We start from the raw sequence: 23481 nt of genomic DNA, 5'->3' as shown, positions 1-23481 counted from the left end.
TTTTAGCTGCCGGGCAGCGTGAAGGCGGCATGAACAATCACGCTACTTCGCACCGCTTGCGGCCTCCTCACATCCTGCATCCGGTCTCCAAACGCAGGGAAATGGGGACAGGTTGATGAATCACATGATGCTAAACTGGAACAAAAATGCTTCCTGCTGGGTTACGAAGGTATGACGGAGTATTAGGGCCACATTGAACCAAAAAATACTTGGACATTTTGGGGAAAAAAAGTCATCCATTTACGAGAAAAGGCATAATACGAGACTAAAAACGTTCATGAAAAAAAGTCGTAAATTTACAAGAATAAAATCATAATATTACAAGAATAACGTCGTAATATTATGAGAAAAATAGTCGTAAATGTACAAGAACAGTCATAAATTTATGAGAAAAAGTCATAATGTTACCAGAATAAAGTTGTAAATGTACGAGAAAAAAGGCATACTTTTACGAGAATAAAGTCATACTTTTACGAGCTGTTTTCTCTGAAATGTACAACTTTATTCCCAAAAGATTATTTGAATACTCCGTCGTGACAGGCATGAAAAGGGGGACTTATGTGACCTTTGACCTTGGGCAAAGGTAATATTAGGACTTTTTTTCCATAAATGTACAACTTTTTTTCTCATAAATTCCCGACTTTATTCTGGAAATAGCAGATTATTTTAACACCCGTCATAACATCGGTGGCCGATATTATTGGACATCCCTAGAAAACATACATGATTTTTTAAAAGTCAGAACAAACAAATCAATTAGGTTGGGAAATAGTTACAATATTCTAGAAATAAGGTCAGTATATGATGGAAATAAAGTCATAATATTATGAAAAGAAAATTGAAGAAGATTATTTAAGAAGAAAGTACAGTAGACGCCCCTACAACGTAAATAATCCGTTCCGAGAACGTTCATGTTATAGGGTTTTTATGTTATACGAAGCGTAAAATACATGTAAATAGCCTAATCCGTTCCAAGATCTTCCCAAACTCACCCCTTTGGCCCTTCAAAATATTCAAAGTCCACCAAATATAGTGGGAAAATATAAGAAAACATTAGCATAAACATAGTAGAGTAACATTCCAATATGAAATAAGGTGATAAATAAGATTACTGTAAATGAATATAACTGAAAAATAAAAACAATCTTACCGTTCACGAGATGTCTTGATCAGGAGCACAAGTGGAGGCAGGAAGGAGGAGGAGGACTAGCCTGAGTCGAAATGCGACTCAAAGAGTCTAAGAGTCAGCTGGTCTCACAGACAAACGCACACGCACTACACGATGATGCTGTGTGCAAAATTTTAATTTGTAACTTAACTTAATTGTTTAAGTTAGTTTAAGGGCGACTACGAAGAGGAAAGGAAGTTTAAGGGAGAATCCTGTCTCTCACACAAACTCACGTACGTGCTGTATAAGTCAGCCAATGAGATGAGAGCGGAGGCGGTGCCCCGAAAATCAGTCAATGAGAGTCACCAAGTGTACTCTTTTTCTTCTCAACTTTATTAACCAAATGCACCGACTGGACGCATTACCTTTATATGGAATTTCTTCCGTAATACGTGTCATGTTCTGCATTCTGCTCTGCTGCCCTCTGCCGTTTTTGTGTTGCAGCACATCCCTGAACATGACCCAGACCTAATCACACACACCTGCAGCTCATTACCTCCTCCCTTCTTAAGCTGCAGCCAAACAATCTACCAGTGCCAGATTGTACTCCTTGACTTCCTGACCTCCTGTTCCTTGCTCCTGCTCAGTCCGGCTCCATTACCCTTACCCTGCATTCTGGCTCCCTTACCTGCTTGTTCATTCAGCCTTGTATCCAAGATATCTCCTGTCAGGTTTGCCTACAGTGTTTTTTTGTTTGTACTTTGGTTTTTGTTCCTGACAGCCTTTTGCTGTCAGTGTTTTTCGTTGGTTAACCGTTAGTGGATTTTCCTTAGTTGTACTTTTACCTTGTGGACTCTTTCTGTTTCGTATTAAAGTATTTTTGTTACTATTTTTGACTCTGGCTGTCTGCATTGGGATCCTGATTCCTGTCGTGGCTCCCACCACGCCTGACAGAACAATCTGGCCAAAATGGATCCCGCAGACATGGAGCACTTCCGCTCGGCCCTGGCACATCAAGGCCAATTAGTCGGTGGCCACGAGAAGACCCTCCAAGGCATCATGGAAGCCATATCGGTTCTATCTGCTGGCATGGACGCTCTAAACCTACGACTCGCCAGCACCTCCTCTCACCCGCCACCAGAGGTCGGTACGTCCCCACACGCCTTAGACGCACCTAATGGCGCAGCTGCACACGCACCTGTATCTCATCAGCTGCGAGAGCCTAATATCCCTCACCCTGCTCACTTCTCTGGAGAGTCGGACTCCTGCAACCAGTTTCTACACCAGTGTTCCCTCGTTTTTGACCAGCAGCCCACCACGTACACATCGGACCAATCCAAGGTAGCATTCATAATGAGCTTACTCTCGGGTAGAGCCGCTACGTGGGCTATGGTTGCGAGCACATCTATGCCTGCCATACGCACCTCCTTACCTATGTTCCTGGAAGAAATCAGACGGGTTTTTCACCATCCCATTCGGGGAATGGAAGCAGCAAGCCGACTACTAGACATGAAACAGAAAGGACGCTCGGTGGCAGATTTTTCTATTGATTTCCGAGTGCTTGCTGTAGAGAGTGGGTATCCCGATACCGTTCTCCGAAGTATTTTTCGCAAAGCACTCGATGTACACATTAAGGATGAGCTGGTGGCTAAGGACAACACTACTTCCCTCAACGGCCTTATCAATTTAGCCATAGAGTTAGAGAACCGCATAAGGGAGAGGGTGAGAGAGTACACCAAGGAGGGATACGACGGCAGGTTGTCGATTCCTACCAGGATACCATTACCATCTCCTGAGGGACAGAGGCTCGAACCAGGGATCGGAGACGCCGTGACCGTACTACCAGAGGTTCCCATGCAACTTGGGGGACGACGCCTCGCCGCCGAGGAAAGAGCACGTCGTCGCAAGTTGGACCTCTGCCTCTACTGTGGAGATCCGGGGCATCGACTCCTCCAATGCCCCATTCGACCACATCGTCGCCAAGGATCGACTTCTGGATCAGCAGGGGAGTTAAAGCCAAGATCCAGGAGCAACCAACCGGCTACGGAGGACCATCCAGCCATGGGGAGCTGTGAGTACCTCCAGGATTCAGCCACTACAGCGGAGGAGGTTTCCTTCAAGAGACTTCAAATTAAGGGAGTAATTATAAAGAAAGAGAGAAGTATTGACATAACCGCACTTATTGACTCGGGCGCCGATGACTGTTTCTTGGACACTACGTTTGTTCTCAAACATAATATCAGCATGATTAAGTTACCTGCTAAGAAGGAGGTCTGGTCTTTGGATAGGCGCTTCCTGGCGGCCATTACACACCAAACCGAACCGCTTATTCTTCATCTCTCTGGTAACCACTCCGAGACCATCCGTTTTTATGTCATGCCCTCCCAGTCCGCACCACTAGTGCTGGGGTTAACCTGGCTTAAGCTTCACAACCCACTCTTAGATTGGAACAAATTGCACGTCTCCAGTTGGAGCCCGTTTTGTCACGCTAACTGTCTCCGTTCGGCTCGATCCAATGTTTCCTCTTCCATATCCCCAGAGGAAGTTATAGATCTTACAGGAATTCCCAGCGAATACCACGACTTAAAGCAAGTGTTCAGCAAGGACCGTGCGCAAACACTTCCCCCTCATCGACCGTACGACTGCGCCATAGAATTACTACCTAACGCCACATTTCCTAGCGCCAAATTGTATAACATCTCCGCTCCAGAACAAAAAGCCCTAAAGGAGTACATTTCCTCTTCCCTAGCAGCCGGTCTTATTCGACCCTCCTCCTCGCCACTTGGGGCGGGCTTTTTCTTTGTTGCCAAGAAAGACAAATCTCTACGACCCTGTATCGATTACCGGGGGCTCAATAGCATCACGGTCCGCAATAGTTACTCCTTGCCACTTATGGATTCTGCCTTTTCCGCTTTACACTCTGCACGCATCTTTTCAAAATTGGATCTCCGCAACGCCTATCATCTGGTACGCATAAAGGATGGAGATGAGTGGAAGACCGCGTTTAACACACCGCTGGGGCATTTCGAATATCTGGTGATGCCTTTCGGTCTCACGAACGCCCCGGCGGTGTTCCAAAACCTCATTAACGATGTTCTCAGCGACATGATAAATCAATTCTGTTTCGTATATTTGGATGACATACTTATCTTTTCCAGGAATCTTCAAGACCACACCACTCATGTCCGACTAGTTCTCCAGCGTTTAATGGAGAATAGGCTCTACGTTAAGGCAGAGAAGTGCGACTTTCACGCCACTTCGGTGCCATTTCTGGGGTACATTGTGGAGAAAGGTCAACTGCGTGCCGATCCCGCCAAGATCCAGGCGGTGGTCGAGTGGCCTACTCCCAAATCAAGGAAGCACTTGCAGAGGTTTCTCGGGTTCGCCAACTTCTACAGGCGATTCATACGTAATTTCAGCAGCAAAGCAGGACCTCTGACTAGGCTTACATCACCTAAAATTCCGTTTGTATGGACCCCAGAGGCTAATTCTGCGTTTAACACACTCAAGACCTTGTTTACTTCCGCTCCGGTTCTGGTACATCCTGATCCTAATTTACAATTTTCTGTTGAGGTTGACGCTTCTGATACGGGAGTGGGAGCCGTGCTGTCCCAGCGGTCCCCGGTCGACCAGAAGCTGCATCCCTGCGCCTTCTTCTCGCGTCGCCTCACACAGGCTGAAGGGAACTACGATGTGGGCAACAGGGAGCTGTTGGCCATCGTTCTCGCGCTGCGGGAGTGGCGGCATTGGCTGGAGGGCGCAGTTCATCCTTTTATAGTTATCACCGACCACAAGAACTTGTCCTACATCAGAACCGCCCAGAGACTCAATGCCAGACAAGCCCGTTGGTCACTGTTCCTAACACGCTTCAATTTCTCCATCACCTACAGACCCGGTTCACGCAATATTAAACCTGACGCCCTGTCCAGAGTCTTCAGTCCCACGGAGGAGGGAACAGCGCCGGAAACCATCATACCTGTGGCCCGAGTGTTGGGCGCTCTTCGGTGGGAGGTGGAGAAGAAGGTGTCGGAGGCAACTAAAGGGGAGGAGTCTCCAGAGGGTTGTCCTGCTGGTAAATTGTTTGTTCCTGAGACGCTGAGGTCGGACGTATTGCAGTGGGGTCACGCTTCCAGAGTTACCTGTCACCCAGGAACCAGACGAACTCAACTGGCATTGGCGCAGAGGTTTTGGTGGCCTTCCATGGCGGCGGATGTGAAGGAGTTCGTCGCGGCCTGCTCTGTCTGCGCCAGAAATAAGTCATCGAATCGACCTCCGGCGGGTCTGTTACAACCGCTGCCCATCCCGACCCGTCCCTGGTCACATATAGCTTTGGACTTCGTTACTGGACTACCTGCTTCCAGAGGAAATACCACAATTCTGAACATTGTTGACCGTTTTTCCAAGATGGCACATTTCATAGCGTTACCTGGACTACCTACTTCACTGGACACAGCGCGACTCTTGGTGAGACATGTCTTCCGCATCCACGGAATTCCAATCAACATTGTTTCCGACAGAGGGCCCCAGTTTACTTCCAAGGTCTGGAAGTCCTTCTGCAAGATGCTCGGGGCATCAGTGAGCTTATCATCCGGTCACCATCCACAGACAAACGGCCAGACAGAGCGGGCCAACCAGGACCTCGAGGCCGCCTTACGCTGCGTCTGCCACCGACACCCGTCATCCTGGTCCATCCACCTCCCCTGGGTGGAGTACGCGCATAACACCCTTGTCAGCTCGGCCACAGGTATGTCACCCTTTAAAGTCGCCAATGGATACCAGCCTCCTCTTTTTCCGTCTCAGGAGGCGGAAGTGTCAGTACCATCGGTCCAGATCCACCTTCGCCGCGCCCGAAGAGTTTGGCGAGAGACGGTAGCCGCACTGAACCGCACGGCGGAGCGCAATCGACGCCTGGCCGACCGCCACAGAATTCCGGCACCCGTCTACCAGGTCGGTCAGGAAGTCTGGTTGTCATCCAGGGACTTACCACTGGCCGGAACCAGTCGGAAGCTTGCACCCAGATTTGTGGGACCATACCTAATTGACTCCATCATCAGTCCCTCCGCCGTCAGACTTAAACTACCTCCAGCACTCAAAGTACACCCGGTATTCCACGTCTCCTGCCTCAAACCTGTGTCCTCCAGTCACCTGTGCCCCCCGGCCGAGTCGCCTCCTCCGCCGCGCCTGATCGATGGCCATCCAGCATACACGGTGAAGGCTATCTTGGACTCCCGAAGGAGGGGCAGAGGATTCCAGTACCTGGTCGACTGGGAGGGTTACGGCCCTGAGGAGCGTTCTTGGGTCTCCCGCTCCCTTATCTTGGACCCGTCACTCATAAGCGACTTCCACCATCTCCACCCTAACAAGCCAGGTAAGCCGCCAGGAGGCGTCTTATGAGGGGGGGACATACTGTCATGTTCTGCATTCTGCTCTGCTGCCCTCTGCCGTTTTTGTGTTGCAGCACATCCCTGAACATGACCCAGACCTAATCACACACACCTGCAGCTCATTACCTCCTCCCTTCTTAAGCTGCAGCCAAACAATCTACCAGTGCCAGATTGTACTCCTTGACTTCCTGACCTCCTGTTCCTTGCTCCTGCTCAGTCCGGCTCCATTACCCTTACCCTGCATTCTGGCTCCCTTACCTGCTTGTTCATTCAGCCTTGTATCCAAGATATCTCCTGTCAGGTTTGCCTACAGTGTTTTTTGTTTGTACTTTGGTTTTTGTTCCTGACAGCCTTTTGCTGTCAGTGTTTTTCGTTGGTTAACCGTTAGTGGATTTTCCTTAGTTGTACTTTTACCTTGTGGACTCTTTCTGTTTCGTATTAAAGTATTTTTGTTACTATTTTTGACTCTGGCTGTCTGCATTGGGATCCTGATTCCTGTCGTGGCTCCCACCACGCCTGACAATACGAAGCAAAAACTTTACATTAATTCTTTACGTTCAGTGGAATTTAGGTAAAAGGAGGTTTACGTTATGCGAGGTACTACTGTATTTGGAAAATGGAAAAAAAACCAGCAAAAATACAAAGTTAATGCTAATAGGCTTTTTCACCTACAGGACATCACAAAGCTGAAATGCAGTTTTGTCTAACCCCAACCCCCCTAACCCTAACCCCTCCTGGTTTAGCGACACCTCCTCATCTCATGCTATTGCATGAGGAGATGTCTCCAAACTTTTGACTGGGAGTGTATGTGCTGCCAAGTGAAAACATGCAGCAAAGCATATTCCAAAGCAAACCCCCCCCCCCCCCCCCCCCCCCCCCACTGCTGCAGCTCTCCACAAGTAGGACAATAGTTGAAGCACTATTTCCTCTCAGGCAGGCAGGTGGGTGTGAGGTTAAGGTGTGGGGGTGTGCGGTGGGTTTCCATCCGTGCCTAGAGCTTGTCAATACTGGTTTGGGAGGTTCACACACACACACACACACACACACACACACACACACACACACACACACACACACACTCCAGTTCAACCCGGAGAGCCTGTTATGTCTTCAGCCTGAAGGTGGGCTTCCTCAATGTGTGCCGTGCTACTGGTCTTTAAAGGAGGATGTGACGCTGGTGGGTCAGTGGGACTCGCTAGTGGAGCCAAACTTTATGACATAACAAAGACGCCATGGGCGTTATGTAAGCATCTCGCCTCCACAATGGAAGGTGACAGTGAGGAATGCTCACGCTCGCTCATGCTGCATCATTAGTGGACGCTCATAGCCGATAACGTGTGTGGTGAGGCGGCCATTGCATGCCTGGCATCGGAGTATGGGCTCCTACTGCTTCCAGGGTACGTGTCTCATTTGTGTAACGGGCCAGGACACATTTAAAAAAAGAACAGCAAAATAAAACCTTTAGAAATACAAACGTCACAAGTGAGAATTTAGATGCTCTTAGATGGGTCTGCTGCTCGTTGAGCCGTGCTTTCGTGTCAGTTGCCAAAAGTGTTCAATCAGACCAGAAAAAGTCGCTAGTTTTGTTGCCTTTTTGAAAAATAGTATCTACTATAATGACAAATGGTCTTTCACTTGTGTAGCGCTTTGACGCTGTTAGCACATTGACCTACTGATGACGCAGCACCAGGAGCAACTGGGGGTCCAGTATCTGTTATTGGTATATATTATAGGTTGTTGGTGTCAACATTGCAGCTTTTTCTCTCTCTTTTGCTCTATTTTTACCATTTTTGCTGTTTTTCAAATGTTATTTAGTTTCTGCAGTGATGCAATGACAACTCGCTGAATGGACTTAAAAATGTTCCAAGCTGCCCTGCGTGGTTTGTAAAAGGTCTTACGAAGGCAAGAGATGATTTTTATCTTCCATGACTTCCATTTTCTTTGCTTGTTTATTAGGCGGGTGATGGCAGTAGCTTCTGATTTCAAGCATCAGAACCACCTGGGATCTTGTTTTCCCTGCGTGGGAACAGGCGCTCTCCCCCTTGAGCCCAAGTGAAAATGGGCTGATCCGCTTCCAGAAATAAGGGGGGTGTCCTCGTACCGGAGCTTCACGTAGCATCTTCTGCTTGTGTCAGCGTTAACCCATTTAATCCCAAATTTTTCCCAGACATATAAAAGTCAAAATCATGTGTCATTGGTAGCCCTTTAAAGTAATCAGTAACAAAAATGTAAAAAAAATATCGACACATAGGTCAAAATGTATGCTTTATGATCGGTCACAATTGTGACCGGTGGGATAATATGCTGTAATCGCACTTTAAAGCTCTGAAAGTGAACACAGGCTAAAACTGCAGATATGTCAACAGGTAGTTTTGTTTTATTTGAAAATAACATATTTTGTCACGTTGCATATTTTATACAAGTTGACAATCTTACAGTTTCATCAATCACAGTACAAAATTCAATCGACAACATACATTCAATGTTCCCTCCCATAACAAATCTGTAAAAGTATTGACTATTTACGAGTGCACTGCTGAGAGACCATGAAAAGATGGGCCACCACCACTTCTTGGACCTGATTGTGATGCTGTATCTAGAGACCTGTTGGTCATGAAGGTCCACACCACCCATGTGTTCATTATACTGTTTGATGCATTGTGGTTGATGGACTTGGTCAAAGGCATGTCGCTCTTTATTCCATCGCTTGACCATTGTTTCGGTATATTGCTCCCCTGTGTTTGTTGCTATAGTCACAACATTGTTGTCTTTCCAGCGGACCAACAGCTTTTCTGTTTGCGTTAAAACTTCTGAGGTTCCTCGATGTAACTTCATGAATTCACTCTTTGGTTTGAAGGGAACATCAAAGAGTTGGTTTTCCCTCATCGTGCCACAGCTCCCATAGCCCCCCTTTGTCATCTCATCAAGGAGTGATAGAGAAGTAAAGAGGTTGTCATGGTAGAATTTGCAACCTGGAGGCATCTCACCCTGCTCTGCAAGACCAAGAACAACACTTGGCCCCTGGCCTAAGCCAGTCTTTGGGAGGAGCGTGTGGCGTCCCCCATATGGCTCCATATGATGCATGTATCTGCTGGATGATGCAAGGCTCCATAGCTTATAGCCAAAACAGATTGGTTTACCTTGCCCATAGTATCTTATCATGCTCTCATCCACTGACAAACATTCTGGATATGGCATGACTTTGTAAGACTTGTTCAGCTCGGTGAAGCTTGGCCTAACCTTGAAAAATGGATCTTCAGTGATCTTTTTGTTGTCCACAAAATGTATTGAGGCCATTATTTCGTCAAATCGATTTCTCCGCATTGCATTGGAAATGCATAGATTATGTACATCGGTGTCACCTGACCAGTGCGTGTGTCTTCGTGGAACAGTGCTGTAGCCAGATGCCAGAAGAATCCCATAGAATGTGAGGAGTTCATCCATACCCATATAAATGGCCCATCTCCTCCTCATAGTCCATGTCAGATCCATCACTATCACAATCACTGAAAATGGCATCTTTTTCACTTTGAGGGATAACTGCAATGTTGCATGCCTTGTCTGGACCATCACCGACCCCCAAAATATCAAGCACTTCACTCAAAGTGAATCTAAAAGCAAGAAAAAAGATCAGAATTAGACATAGCTAGCAATTTGTATGTATAGACCTATGTGTACACCTAGCTACAATGCGCTATCCCACAGGTCACTAATGTGACCATGCAAATGTTTGCTCATGCTGCAAGGATATCAAACATATTTGAGTAATTGCAAATGCATATATCATTACTATACAACCTAAAGATCATGTGTACAAAAAATCTTTGCTTTATGTTTATTTGAACATACTTTACTGACCTTTTTTTGGAAGGAGTTGAGGAAGCCATCTTCTTCTCAACGTGCAACCAGGAAGTAAACAGCTTTGGTCATGTGATAATTTATTCCAAACATGTGTAAATGCATACATTTCATCTAAACAATGTATTCTTACAATATATACTGAAAATATTTTGAAAGATTACTCAAGAAAATTTTTAGAGCCCTGTAAATCAAATCATTCTTGTCCTTCACAAATGTGACCGGCGGGTTGAAATGGGTTAATACGGCAAATGCAATGAAGTTGGACCAGAAGTCTTAACCAAAGCCGTCACTCGACTCTCCAGCTTGTCAGGACTCAGCAAGAAGGAATGCAGTCCGACGTGCCTTGGAGAACGAGGGACATATTTCTCTGGAGGTCTCTGGTCTGTACCGTGAATACAGGATGTAAATCTGCTTGTGGTACCCGTAGAAACTTCCTTACAATCTGCACTGTAATGGCCCCCGTCGGGATAATTGCTGGTTACTGTTACCATGGTGCTGTGTCCAATCAAGTGTCAGCGGTACAAGAACAGTTCCTTGGAGGCTATCAGCACTTTGACAAAACACCGTAGCCCTGATGGAACAATCATAGACATAGATACTGTAGATAGAAAATAGACATTATGTTCAGACTGCATTGACCCGTTTAGAGACACGTTATGGAATGTGGTTTCAAATCAGCAGCTAACAACTGATTAGTCAAGAATTCTACTGATTGTGAAGAACTCTCGACCAATCGCATCTTGAGCCTAAGGGAGCACAGTGCTTGATTGCCACCAGCAGAGGCGCTGTTGATGCAGTCTTAGCCAGCTCGCCAGCCTCACGTTCCACCCTGGGATCTGTTTGGACCGGCCCAGTCCATCCAGATTATTTTGTTCTACCAGCTGTGAAATAAAGCCAAGTTGTGTTACAATGTAATATTTGCAATGCCAGTGCTGGAGAGAAGCAGTCAGGCCACCAAACAAGGCTTAGCGAGGTCCAAGCGATCTCTAAAGTGAAACCGAGTCCTCATCTGCCTGCTGTGGAGGCGGTCCCAATGATCAGGAAGCTTCCCGTTAGCTGTTTTTTGGTGTAATGGCCTGATCTGGTTTCAACCAATCCTTCGCGAGGAGGGCGGAGTGTCTCAGCCTGATGACAGAATTGGCCTACAAATGATTGCCAACATTATTCGGAGATCATCGTTTTATTAACGAGTAAACCGTGTCAAAAGTAATAAACTTACATTTCTCAAGCGGTGGAATGTTGAGCTTTGAAATAAAATAAACTAACAAAAAAAAATGTAACAAAAATAAGATGGTCTCAGTCTCTTTCAGCAAAAATAGCACTTAAAGGGGACCTATTATACTTTGTATTATACTATTATACTTTGTATTGTACTATACTCTTATACTTTGTATTGTACTATACTATTACACTTTGTACTATACTATACTATTATACTTTGTATTATGCTATACTATTATACTTTGTACTATACTATACTATTATACTTTGTACTATACTATTATACTTTGTACTATACATACTATTATACTTTGTACTATACTATTATACTTTGTATTGTACTATACTCTTATACTTTGTATTGTACTATACTATTACACTTTCTACTATACTATACTATTATACTTTGTATTATGCTATACTATTATACTTTGTACTATACTATAATACTTTGTACTATACTATTATACTTTGTACTATACTATTATACTTTGTACTATACTATACTATTATACTTTGTACTATACATACTATTATACTTTGTACTATACTATTATACTTTATACTATACTATTATACCTTATATTATGCTATACTATTATACTTTGTACTATACTATACTATTATACTTTGTACTATACATACTATTATACTTTGTACTATACTATACTATTACACTTTGTACTATACTATTATACTTTGTACTATACATACTATTATACTTTGTATTATACTATTATACTTTGTATTGTACTATACTCTTATACTTTGTATTGTACTATACTATTACACTTCTACTATACTATACTATTATACTTTGTATTATGCTATACTATTATACTTTGTACTATACATACTATTATACTTTGTACTATACTATTATACTTTGTACTATACTATACTATTATACTTTGTACTATACATACTATTATACTTTGTACTATACTATTATACTTTATACTATACTATACTATTATACCTTATATTATGCTATACTATTATACTTTGTACTATACTATACTATTATACTTTGTACTATACTATTATACTTTGTATTATACATACTATTATACTTTGTACTATACTATACTATTATACTTTGTACTATACTATTATACTTTGTACTATACATACTATTATACTTTGTACTATACTATTATACTTTGTACTATACTATACTATTATACTTTGTACTATACTATTATACTTTATACTATACTATTATACCTTGTATTATGCTATACTATTATACTTTGTACTATACTATACTACTATACATTGTACTATACTATTATAATTTGTACTATAGTATACTATTATACTTTGTACTATACATACTATTATACTTTGTACTATACTATACTATTATACTTTGTACTATACTATTATACTTTATACTATACTATACTATTATACTTTGTACTATACATGCTATTATACTTTGTACGATACTATTATACTTTGTACTATACTTTACTATTATACTTTGTACTATACATACTATTATACTTTATACTATTATACCTTGTATTATGCTATACTATTATACTTTGTACTATACTATACTACTATACTTTGTACTATACTATACTATTATACTTTATACTATACTATTATACTTTATACTATACTATTATACCTTGTATTATGCTATACTATTATACTTTGTACTATACTATACTATTATACTTTGTACTATACTATACTATTATACTTTGTACTATACATACTATTATACTTTGTACTATACTATTATACTTTGTACTATACTATTATACTTTGTACTATACTATTTTATTATACTTTGTACTATACTATTATACTTTATACTATACTATACTGTTATACCTTGTATTATGCTATACTATTATACTTTGTACTATACTATACTATTATACTTTGTACTATACTACTATACTTTGTACTATACTATTATACTTTGTACTATACTACTATACTTTGTACTATACTATACTATTATACTTTGTACTATACATACTATTATACTTTGTACTATACTATTATACTTTGTACTATACTATACTATTATACTTTGTACTATACATACTATTATACTTTGTACTATACTATTATACTTTATACTATACTATTATACCTTGTATTATGCTATACTATTATACTTTGTACTATACTATACTATTATACTTTGTACTATACTATTATACTTTGTACTATACTATACTATTATACTTTGTACTATACATACTATTATACTTTGTACTATACTATACTATTATACTTTGTACTATACTATTATACTTTGTACTATACTATTTTATTATACTTTGTACTATACTATTATACTTTGTACTATACTATTATACTTTATACTATGCTATAATACTTTGTACTATACTATACTATTATACTTTGTACTATACATACTATTATACCTTGTATTATGCTATACTATTATACTTTGTACTATACTATACTATTATACTTTGTACTATACTATTATACTTTGTACTATAGTATACTATTATACTTTGTACTATACATACTATTATACTTTGTACTATACTATACTATTATACTTTGTACTATACTATACTATTATACTTCGTACTATACATGCTATTATACTTTGTACTATACTATTATACTTTGTACTATACTATACTATTATACTTTGTACTATACATACTATTATACTTTGTACTATACTATTATACTTTATACTATACTATTATACCTTGTATTATGCTATACTATTATACTTTGTACTATACTATACCATTATACTTTGTACTATACTATTATACTTTGTACTATACTATACTATTATACTTTGTACTATACATACTATTATACTTTGTACTATACTATACTATTATACTTTGTACAATACTATTATACTTTGTACTATACTATTTTATTATACTTTGTACTATACTATTATACTTTGTACTATACTATTATACTTTATACTATACTATAATACTTTGTACTATACTATTATACTTTGTACTATACTATTTTATTATACTTTGTACTATACTATTATACTTTGTACTATAGTATACTATTATACTTTGTACTATACTTACTATTATACCTTGTATTATGCTATACTATTATACTTTGTACTATACTATACTACTATACTTTGTACTATACTATTATACTTTGTACTATAGTATACTATTATACTTTGTACTATACATACTATTATACTTTGTACTATACTATACTATTATACTTTGTACTATACTATTATACTTTATACTATACTATACTATTATACTTTGTACTATACATGCTATTATACTTTGTACTATACTATTATACTTTGTACTATACTATACTATTATACTTTGTACTATACTATTATACTTTATACTATACTATACTATTATACTTTGTACTATACTATTATACTTTATACTATACTATACTATTATACTTTGTACTATACTATTATACTTTATACTATACTATACTATTATACCTTGTATTATGCTATACTATTACACTTTGTACTATACTATACTATTATACTTTGTACTATTGAGTTGTGGCCTCCTATAGAGCAGCTCCACGTGATAACTCGCACAGAAAGCTTTCCAGTGCTTCCAGACTCTGCAGCTCTTCCTGCAGTGTTTCCTTGGGTTTCCTGCTTCCCACCCAAACTGTCTGTGTAATTTACTCCACTCCCGGCCCTCCTCCAGGTCCGAGCCCACTCTGCTGTGCCTGGTCACACTCCCAAGCGCTCCCGAGGACATCTGGACCGCTGCCTAACCCCACTTTCTGATTTTGCCGGTCCAGGAGTTGATAGTAAACGGCGATTTATCTTTCTAAAATGTCTCCTCTTAACATCCGGCCCTTATGCACGCTCTGTAATGCTACACAGACAACCGCTTTTGGTCCCATTACTTACCCAAAATAAACAGTTAGGGCACTGATCAATTGTTACTGTCAGCTTGCTCGTCTGACTCTTCAACACCACTAAGTAACGTTGGAAAGGCGTCAGACTTCAGCAACAGTTTCCCAAAACAGTCCCGTGTCAAGGAAGTGCTGTTGACAGATGAGCATCTTTTTCTCAGCAACTCCAACCACTTCTGCCTGATGCTTGCCTCGTTAGGAACGCTAAACCAAATTAGCTTTCCCTCACAACCAAATGAACATTTCCTGGGATCCATACGTGCTAACACGGTGAGCAGAGCGAAGTCTCATTTCCAAATGTGCAAGCCTCATTATGTGACGCGTTTAACACCAGAATACAACACTGTAACAACACTTGGTGAGGTGAGAAAAGAGGAAAAGCATAATAGGTTCACTTTAAATAAAGATGACAATCATAACCAAAAACAATATAAAACAGACCTGGTTTCTGTTAAGAAAAGAAAACACTCCAATAAAAAGAACACACACCAATAAATAAAATGTAGTATCAAGTCTCTGTATACAGAATTGCACCTGAATAAATCATGACGGTTGAACAGAAACGCTTAACATGCAGCCAACGACACAGTCTGTGAGCGTGCACCATTTCTTTATGCTTACTTTGCCCACCAAACGCCTCAGTTAGCGTTGACTGTCGGGATGAAGGTGCTGCTGCACCTCCAGCGGCAGCTTTTTTCCTCAGTTGGGAAAACTGGACAGGCCGGTTGTGTTGAGGTGCATAGGCCTGTCACCATAACAAGTTTTGCTGGACGAGAATCGTCCCACAAATTATTGCTGATAAATGTGGGATAAATATTTTCAACATGATTTTGAGGGCGCACACTGGCTAGCACCCCGCCTCTCCCCACTGGGACAAAGGAGGGTTCACTCGCTCGGTTCATTCCGCTATAGAACCAACACACCTGTGTATTGAGACGGATGCACAGAGTGAACTCTCCTGTCATCCAGCCTGTTTGGAAGAGAGAGACGGAGGAAAACAAACACGTCACATGTCAATATATCGAGGCCGGCAAAATTATTTACTTCTTTTTTAATTATCGTGCGCTTAATTGATTTATTGATTATCGTTACAGGCCTATGAATGAGAGTCGAGAACGCTAGCCGTCAAGCTAAAAGTGTCAACTTGACGTCCACGGCGTGAGGTTTACCACTGGCCCATCTCACCGTTATCTATTATGTGTTATCCTGACTATCACTGAAAACATGACATGGAATCCAGGAAGTGAACTACATGTACTGTACTAGATGTAGAATGGATGGGGGGTAGGATTAAATAAGCTTTGCTTCTTCCTACTCCTTTTGGACATGTGGAACTGTCAAAGAATGATTCACGAGATGTATTCCATTGTAACCTTCATGTTCAAATAAACTAAACCAAACCAAACCAAACCAAACCAAACCACCGGCTGGCAGCCGTTACCCTAAAGAGTGCTGGCCTCCTGTACTGACACACAATACCGCATGCAGTCCCATCCACCACTTAGCTCTAATTTGTTTGGCCCGCCCACCTTCACTCCACTCATATTGACGAGAACGTCTCAGGTGGCAGTCAATGAAAGGGGGCGTGAGAAACAGTGGGACGACCGTTTGTCTCCCGAAATAACCACTAAAAGTGTCCGGTAGGTGGAGCGAGTGTGGGCTTGTCGTCATTGAGTCGGAGCGCCCGATGTGGAAAGATTTCATCCCATTTACGAGAACGACGGGAGCCGAGGAAAGAAAGAAGGAAGGGGTCATAAATTGAAGTCACAATGGGGAAAATGCACCCCCGTTGGTTTTTGGGTGAAACGCCATTGCTATGCTGAAAGCAAAACATCTCTTTCCACCTCCTATTGAGCAGCAGGACCTCCTTCGCCTGGCAGCGCCTCCTTGCTCCCACATGCAGTTTTTCCTCAAGGCTCTTCAGGAACTGACTTTTTAACATTTTTTTTACAACTTCCAAAAGCTGGACACACCGCTTCATCCAGGGGTGTCCAAACGTTTTCCACCAAGGGCCACATAGTAACAAATAAAGGATGGGGGGCCACTTTTACATGTTTTAAAGCAACCCATGTAGATATGCTGAGACGTTTTCTTATATTAAAGAAAAAAACTGCCTGCACACCAGCTTCGTGTTATTGGTGACAAACCATATTATTAGTATTCACTTTTTTGCTATTTTTTGTTATTTTTACAAATATTTCAACATGCTTTTTTATCTTGTAAAATTCTGACATTACAGTGTTCCCTCGTTTATCGTGGGGGATAGGTTCCCAAAATAACCCACAATAAGTGAAATCGGCGAAGTAGCCAACTTTATTTCTCTCTTGTTTAAACACTCAAAGTTCAAACCTTCTGTTGAGTTTAGATGATTAAGCGACGCGTATTTCACTCCTCTGACCGTGCCTCTTTGTCCTGGTGCCGTTTGGCTCTAGCGTTTTTGTATCCTTACTAAAACATATTGCTCCTGTCGTTGTTTTTTACTCCTCCCCATCGTCTTCCATGAACCGAAGATTGACTTTTACAGTATTACTTACAGAGTAATGGCTCCTGCCTTCCTTCTGCATGTCCACATGTCCTACTTTTTGTCTGATGGCTGGCTTTCTCTATCTTTTGGGCGCAAAGCGTTTCATTGACATTGTGGGTTTTTTTGGGGATGAAAATGTAAATATACATTGCTCAGAGTCACACTGCTGTTGTATGATCGCTAGCAAATAACAGGAAACACAGCAGTGCTGCATGAAGGAGACTGATTGACAATGGTCTACAGCCAGTCAGGACACAGAACACAGTGGGCGGGTTCTCCCTTAGCCAATAAGGACTGTTGTGGATCTATATTTAGCCGGCTATTGTCTACCGCTGGTACAGGCACGTAAACACAAACTGAGACGTCTTCAACACTCACATGGCTGTACAACTCCCTCCACTGGTAGCAGTAGTAAATACAATAACAAACACATACAACAGAGCACCCATAGATGGCTCTAATACACCACAAGGATGCACAACACAACGCGTGTTCATATGCCGTTAAAAAATCCTTGAAACAGCGAAGCCGCAAAAGGTGAACCGTGATGTAGCGAGGGAACACTTTACTGTTTTATATTATGACTTTATTCATCGTACTTTGACTTCATAATTTCTCCAACTTAATTGTCCTAAAAATTCCAACCTTTTCTTTGTTTTGTTTTTGACTTTAGGATATTTTTTCTATGAATATTTTGACTTTACGCTCTTAAAATTTCATCTTTTCTCTTGTAAAATTAGTGCTTCTTTCCCCATCTTTGCTGGTTGTTTCTTCATTCAAAATCAGCCCTGGGCCGCACTTTGGACACCCATGTCTTACTCAATCAATGAATCAATCAGAGGTTGGACTTGAAATGTCGATACTTCCGATACCAATTCTTCATGCTCTGAAATGGATTGTCAAATCTTGGCTCACTTGAGGTCACGTTTGTGTGTTGAAACGATGACCGATCGTCAACGGAGCCATACGTGACTTGTAAATAAAGTTTTCATTTTTATAACAGCTCTTAATCAGTCATCATTTTAATGGTTTTGTTTGACTTCTTTTATTGTTTTCACATATTTTCTATGATCTTGTCCTTGTTGTTGTGTATTACCTGGCTACATTGTGGAGGTTGATCAAGCCTTGGCACTCGGTGCAACTCATGGTCCCTCCTCTGTCTGCATCCAAACCCGCTGTGGTTCTACCCTGGTCAACAACAGCACTGTACTGGAGAAAGTCGTTTGCTGCTACAAACATGGCAAGAAAAAAGGGAATGAATGATGGAAGAGAGACAGACCATCTTAACACTTCAAAACGGAGCTTTTTCCTCAGTATTCGAAAACTTTTGATTGGTAGTGTGCGCTGATCCAGAGCACCCTGAACACGGCCAGTGGGTGACATGTGGGGTGAATATGCCTGCCCACACCACACCATAACCCCACCGCCACCACGGGATACTTCACCCGCCACACAGGTGCATTTTATTGACGGCATTTGAGATACCGTGACGAGATCCCGAGGCCCATTGTTGTGCCATTCATGCACGTCCATCGCGTCATGCAGTATGATAATGCACAGCCCCTCCAAAATCAATACAGACGTCGGGCAAGGTATGAGTTCAAGCTGCTTTCCATTTCTCTCCGCAGGGAACATCATCGGCTCAGGCATCTTTGTGTCCCCTAAAGGAGTTCTGGAGCATGCCGGCTCGGTGGGACTGTCGCTCATCGTGTGGGTCTGCGGGGGCGGGATCTGCGTCCTGGGGTCCATGTGCTACGCCGAGCTGGGCGTCACCATACCCAAGTCCGGAGGAGACTACTCGTATGTGACGGAGATCTTCGGAGGACTCATCGGGTGAGAAGAGCCACAGTGCCTCATGTGTGTTTATTCATCTGCTCATTTTATTTCTCATTAATGTACACTCAGCACCCATCTTGACAGAAAAAGAACAGAAATGCAGAAATGTTTGCAAATGTATGAAAAAAGAAAAGGTGAAATATGACGTGGTCAGAAGTATCCAGACGCTGTGCTCAGTATTGAGTTGAAGCACCTGTTGAGCTCGTCCAGCCATGAGTCTTCTTGGGAATGAACACCTGGGCTTGGGGATCCTCCACCATTCTTCTTTTGCAGATCCTCTCCAGTTCTGTCAGGTTGGATGGTGAACGTTGGTGGACAGCCATTCTCACGTCTCCCCAGAGATGCTCAATTGGGTCTGAATACTTCTGACCATGTGATATTTCACTTTTTATTTTTTAATACATTTGCAAAATTTTCTACATTTCTGTTCTTTTCCGTCAAGATGGGTGCTGGAACAGTATGACGGAATTATAATTACAGCTCTAAAATGTTTTAAAACACAAATACATGCAATCAAGTGGCTCAAAAAGGTCACATCATAAATCATAAAATAACTTGACGTTACGTTTTGTTTCATAGCGGCAGGTTGGACTTTTCCACAAACCTGCGTTTGTGGGTCATGTGATTTGTGTTAGCAACTGAGATGTTGCTAAGCGACCATTGCTTGTTGTTCAGCGGAGAATAAACACTTTTCAGCACTTATCCTCCACTCACATCTCCACACTTGGCCGCTGTCCACATGAGGAATATGTTGACCGCCAACAGCGTACCGGCGCCGCTCAATGCTAACGAGGCAGCTAACGACGTTCGGCAACACATGGAAGCCCAGTTCCGACTGCGAAGAATGCCACAGGACGTGACAAAGTATTTCCACTTAGCGGCCACTTTCTCCCATAGGGGAGAAACGGTACGATGCACCGTTTTAGTGGTTTTGAAAGTGTGACTTTTTCATACCCTGGAATACCTTGAAACTGGTCACCGTCCCATGCCTCGCTCTCCTCATGGAAGTCTTTCTTAACTTTGATAACAAGTAACGGAACTTTCTGTGTACATTCTTGCTCTTAACACCCTTCTTGTGATGCCAAAAAAGCCAAACTCATGCTAATACTTTGATGCTCGCTGAAGCGAGGCCTCCCATGTCTGAAGGCGGTTCAGACGCAGACGTTTAGCAACATATTTGTCCTGAAATCTTCCTAAATGGTCCAACTTCAAGGGGGAGTTACATCCCGACGTACGTGCTGGCTATGTGCAAAAATGGGGAAAATGTCAAGAGACACGCACGGATTTTCAAACCCGCAAGAAGAAAACTGGGATGCAAGTGATTTCCCGCGTGCACGCAGGAAAACCTCGCACACATCCAGGTCGCAAGGGCAAGGCAGAGTAGGAGTGTGTGTTGCAAGTTTAAAAGTACTTGTGTACATTGCCCCGCCACGGCAGCGGCTCCTCCCGACCGCCGTGGACGCACGGCGGCTGCTCACATAGCGTGTCCGACATTCATGGCCTTACCCGGCCATGGCGGGTGGCTTTTCCCGTTGTACTCTCTGGTTCTCCCGGTCACGATAGCCGTAGGTGCCGTAGGAAGCCAGTGTGGCCATCGTGAGCTCAAAGGGAGCGGGCCGCATGAGCCTTGTACGATGCCCACACACGTCAAGTGGCACCACGTGGGTGGCACCAATCACTTATAAGCACGACACACTTGCAACCTACTTCCTCTCCATGCTGGCCACGCCCAGCACATTACATACTTTAGGGGTTCCAGCTGTTGTTCAAATAAGGGGCGGAGTCACAAAGTGTGTCTTGTATTTGTGTTTTGATGGTTTAGAAATGTCTGCTTTGATATTTGTGTCCTTGAATGCCTTTGACTCTTTTTCCAGTGTTTGCATGAGAAAAGCTCACGGACTCAGCTGTGTTGCGTCTGTTCCTCGCCACAGCTTCCTGTTGCTGTGGAGCGCCGTGCTCATCATGTATCCCACCACCCTGGCCGTCATCGCGCTCACCTTCGCCAACTACGTCCTGCAGCCCGTCTTCCAGAACTGCCTGCCTCCGTACGTGGCCACCAGACTCCTGGCCACCATCTGCGTGTGTGAGTTCCTGAGTTCCTGAGTTGGAAACCTCTAGAAGGTGGCGCCAGGGATTGTCTAAATATCACCCGCCAGTCAAACGCTTCTAGGCTGTAAAGTTGGGGAAACAGGATGGTAGATGTCCATTCATCAGCGTGGATTGAAAGGTTCCTGTAGGGCACGCCGTCATAAAGCTGGCAGCTGAGTATGTCTGACCTCTGACCCGAGGAATGCGGCACATGCCAGCACTTTGATGAGAACCACTGTCCAAGTTGTTGCAGTCTCCACTGCTGCACGAAAAAGGTCAGGGAGATGTTTGAAGTACAGCAAAGGAGGGCATTAAGAAGAGTTCAAAGTGAGGTTCTCCTTCCTCACTGCAGCTTAGCACAACTACGTATTCTTCCACCGCACGCTCCTAACGATTTCTCTTTTTCTTTATGTACAGTACAGACGTCCCTCGTTTATCACGGTTAATTGGTTCCAGGCCCAACTGTGAGAAGTGAATTTCCGCAAAGTAGGATTGCTTATGTATGAGTGGAATACTTTCATAAGATAGATTGTAGACACTGTATGGCTGCATCATTATAGAGCCTTGTACAAATGGAAAAACACTCCTCTCGTCCTCTCGTCACTTTTTCACCCATTCAGTATAATCTAGTATAGTTGGCATAGTGTTGGAACCGGGATGTAGCGAGGGACGACTGTATTCATCGTTTATGGCCGTGCGTACGTAACCACCAAACGTCGGAACACAAAACGTAACACGAGGGCCATGTCACGCTCTGTGCTACTTCCTGCGTGACAGTTTGTTTATTTCCCCTTTTTATCTCCTTAGTTATGCTTTTCATGCTCGTATTTTGCATGACTTCCTGTTTTGTTCCATTCTGTTTTCGGTCTCCTTTACCTTTCTGTTCTCACGCACCTGCCGCTAATACTTCTTTACAAGCCGTACGGTCACACAATTTGATGAATGAATGTTGTTTCTGTCGGGTTTACTGGATTCGAACAAAAACAAGAAATATTGGTTCAGTATGTTAACAGTATGTTAGCTGTGAGGCGGCACAGTGAGGTCAGGCGAGGAAAGACGAAATGAATACGTGCTCATGCTAAGCAGCTGGCAGGCGTCAGGAGGTCATGTGACAGTCACATGGTAATCCGGAGGAAACATCAATGAGGTATCATCTTGTGATGTCAAAGTAGGATGCTGCTGTTTACCTCTTCCACATAAAAAATCATCTGTGGTCAATACCTCCTCTGTCTATGGGCGTTTGGTCCCACAGAGAGAGGAACAGACAGGACGTGCGTGTGTGTCAGCTAAGGTTAGTGTTGTCGCAAGGCGTACGGCAACTATTTTTGGTGGCGTAATGTTACAACTGCAGCCTGGTGAGGCCAGAGGCCCGCTTCATGCGGTGTGTGTGTGTGTGTGTGTGTCATGCACTGGTAACACCGCTTAACTTATTGATACACTTGCATGACGGTTAAGAATGTTCAAACATGACTTCAAACATTGCCTATGCAGGTGTGATGGCGACATGTACTATTTGGAGCATGCGATGGAGCATCATAAGCCTGCAGTAAATA

At 42.5% G+C, this 23481-nt stretch overlaps 1 protein-coding gene across 3 annotated transcripts in view; it reads left to right on the top strand.

Annotated features, from left to right (window-relative positions):
• Positions 1–23481, top strand: part of slc7a10a (solute carrier family 7 member 10a) — a 46561-nt gene that overhangs the window by 8640 nt on the left and 14440 nt on the right. For all 3 annotated transcript variants that reach the window (XM_054769806.1, XM_054769807.1, XM_054769805.1), the window contains 2 exons: positions 19633–19837; positions 21772–21923. In XM_054769806.1, the coding sequence (XP_054625781.1) occupies positions 19752–19837; positions 21772–21923 (238 nt within the window). In that variant the 5' untranslated portion in view covers positions 19633–19751. The remainder of the gene's footprint in view (positions 1–19632; positions 19838–21771; positions 21924–23481) is intronic.

The sequence above is a fragment of the Dunckerocampus dactyliophorus genome, chromosome 3 (genome assembly GCF_027744805.1).
Source record: "Dunckerocampus dactyliophorus isolate RoL2022-P2 chromosome 3, RoL_Ddac_1.1, whole genome shotgun sequence".
Taxonomy (NCBI): domain Eukaryota; kingdom Metazoa; phylum Chordata; class Actinopteri; order Syngnathiformes; family Syngnathidae; genus Dunckerocampus; species Dunckerocampus dactyliophorus.
The sequence above is the reverse complement of the archived record's forward strand: the minus strand, read 5'-3'. Positions and strand labels throughout refer to the sequence as shown.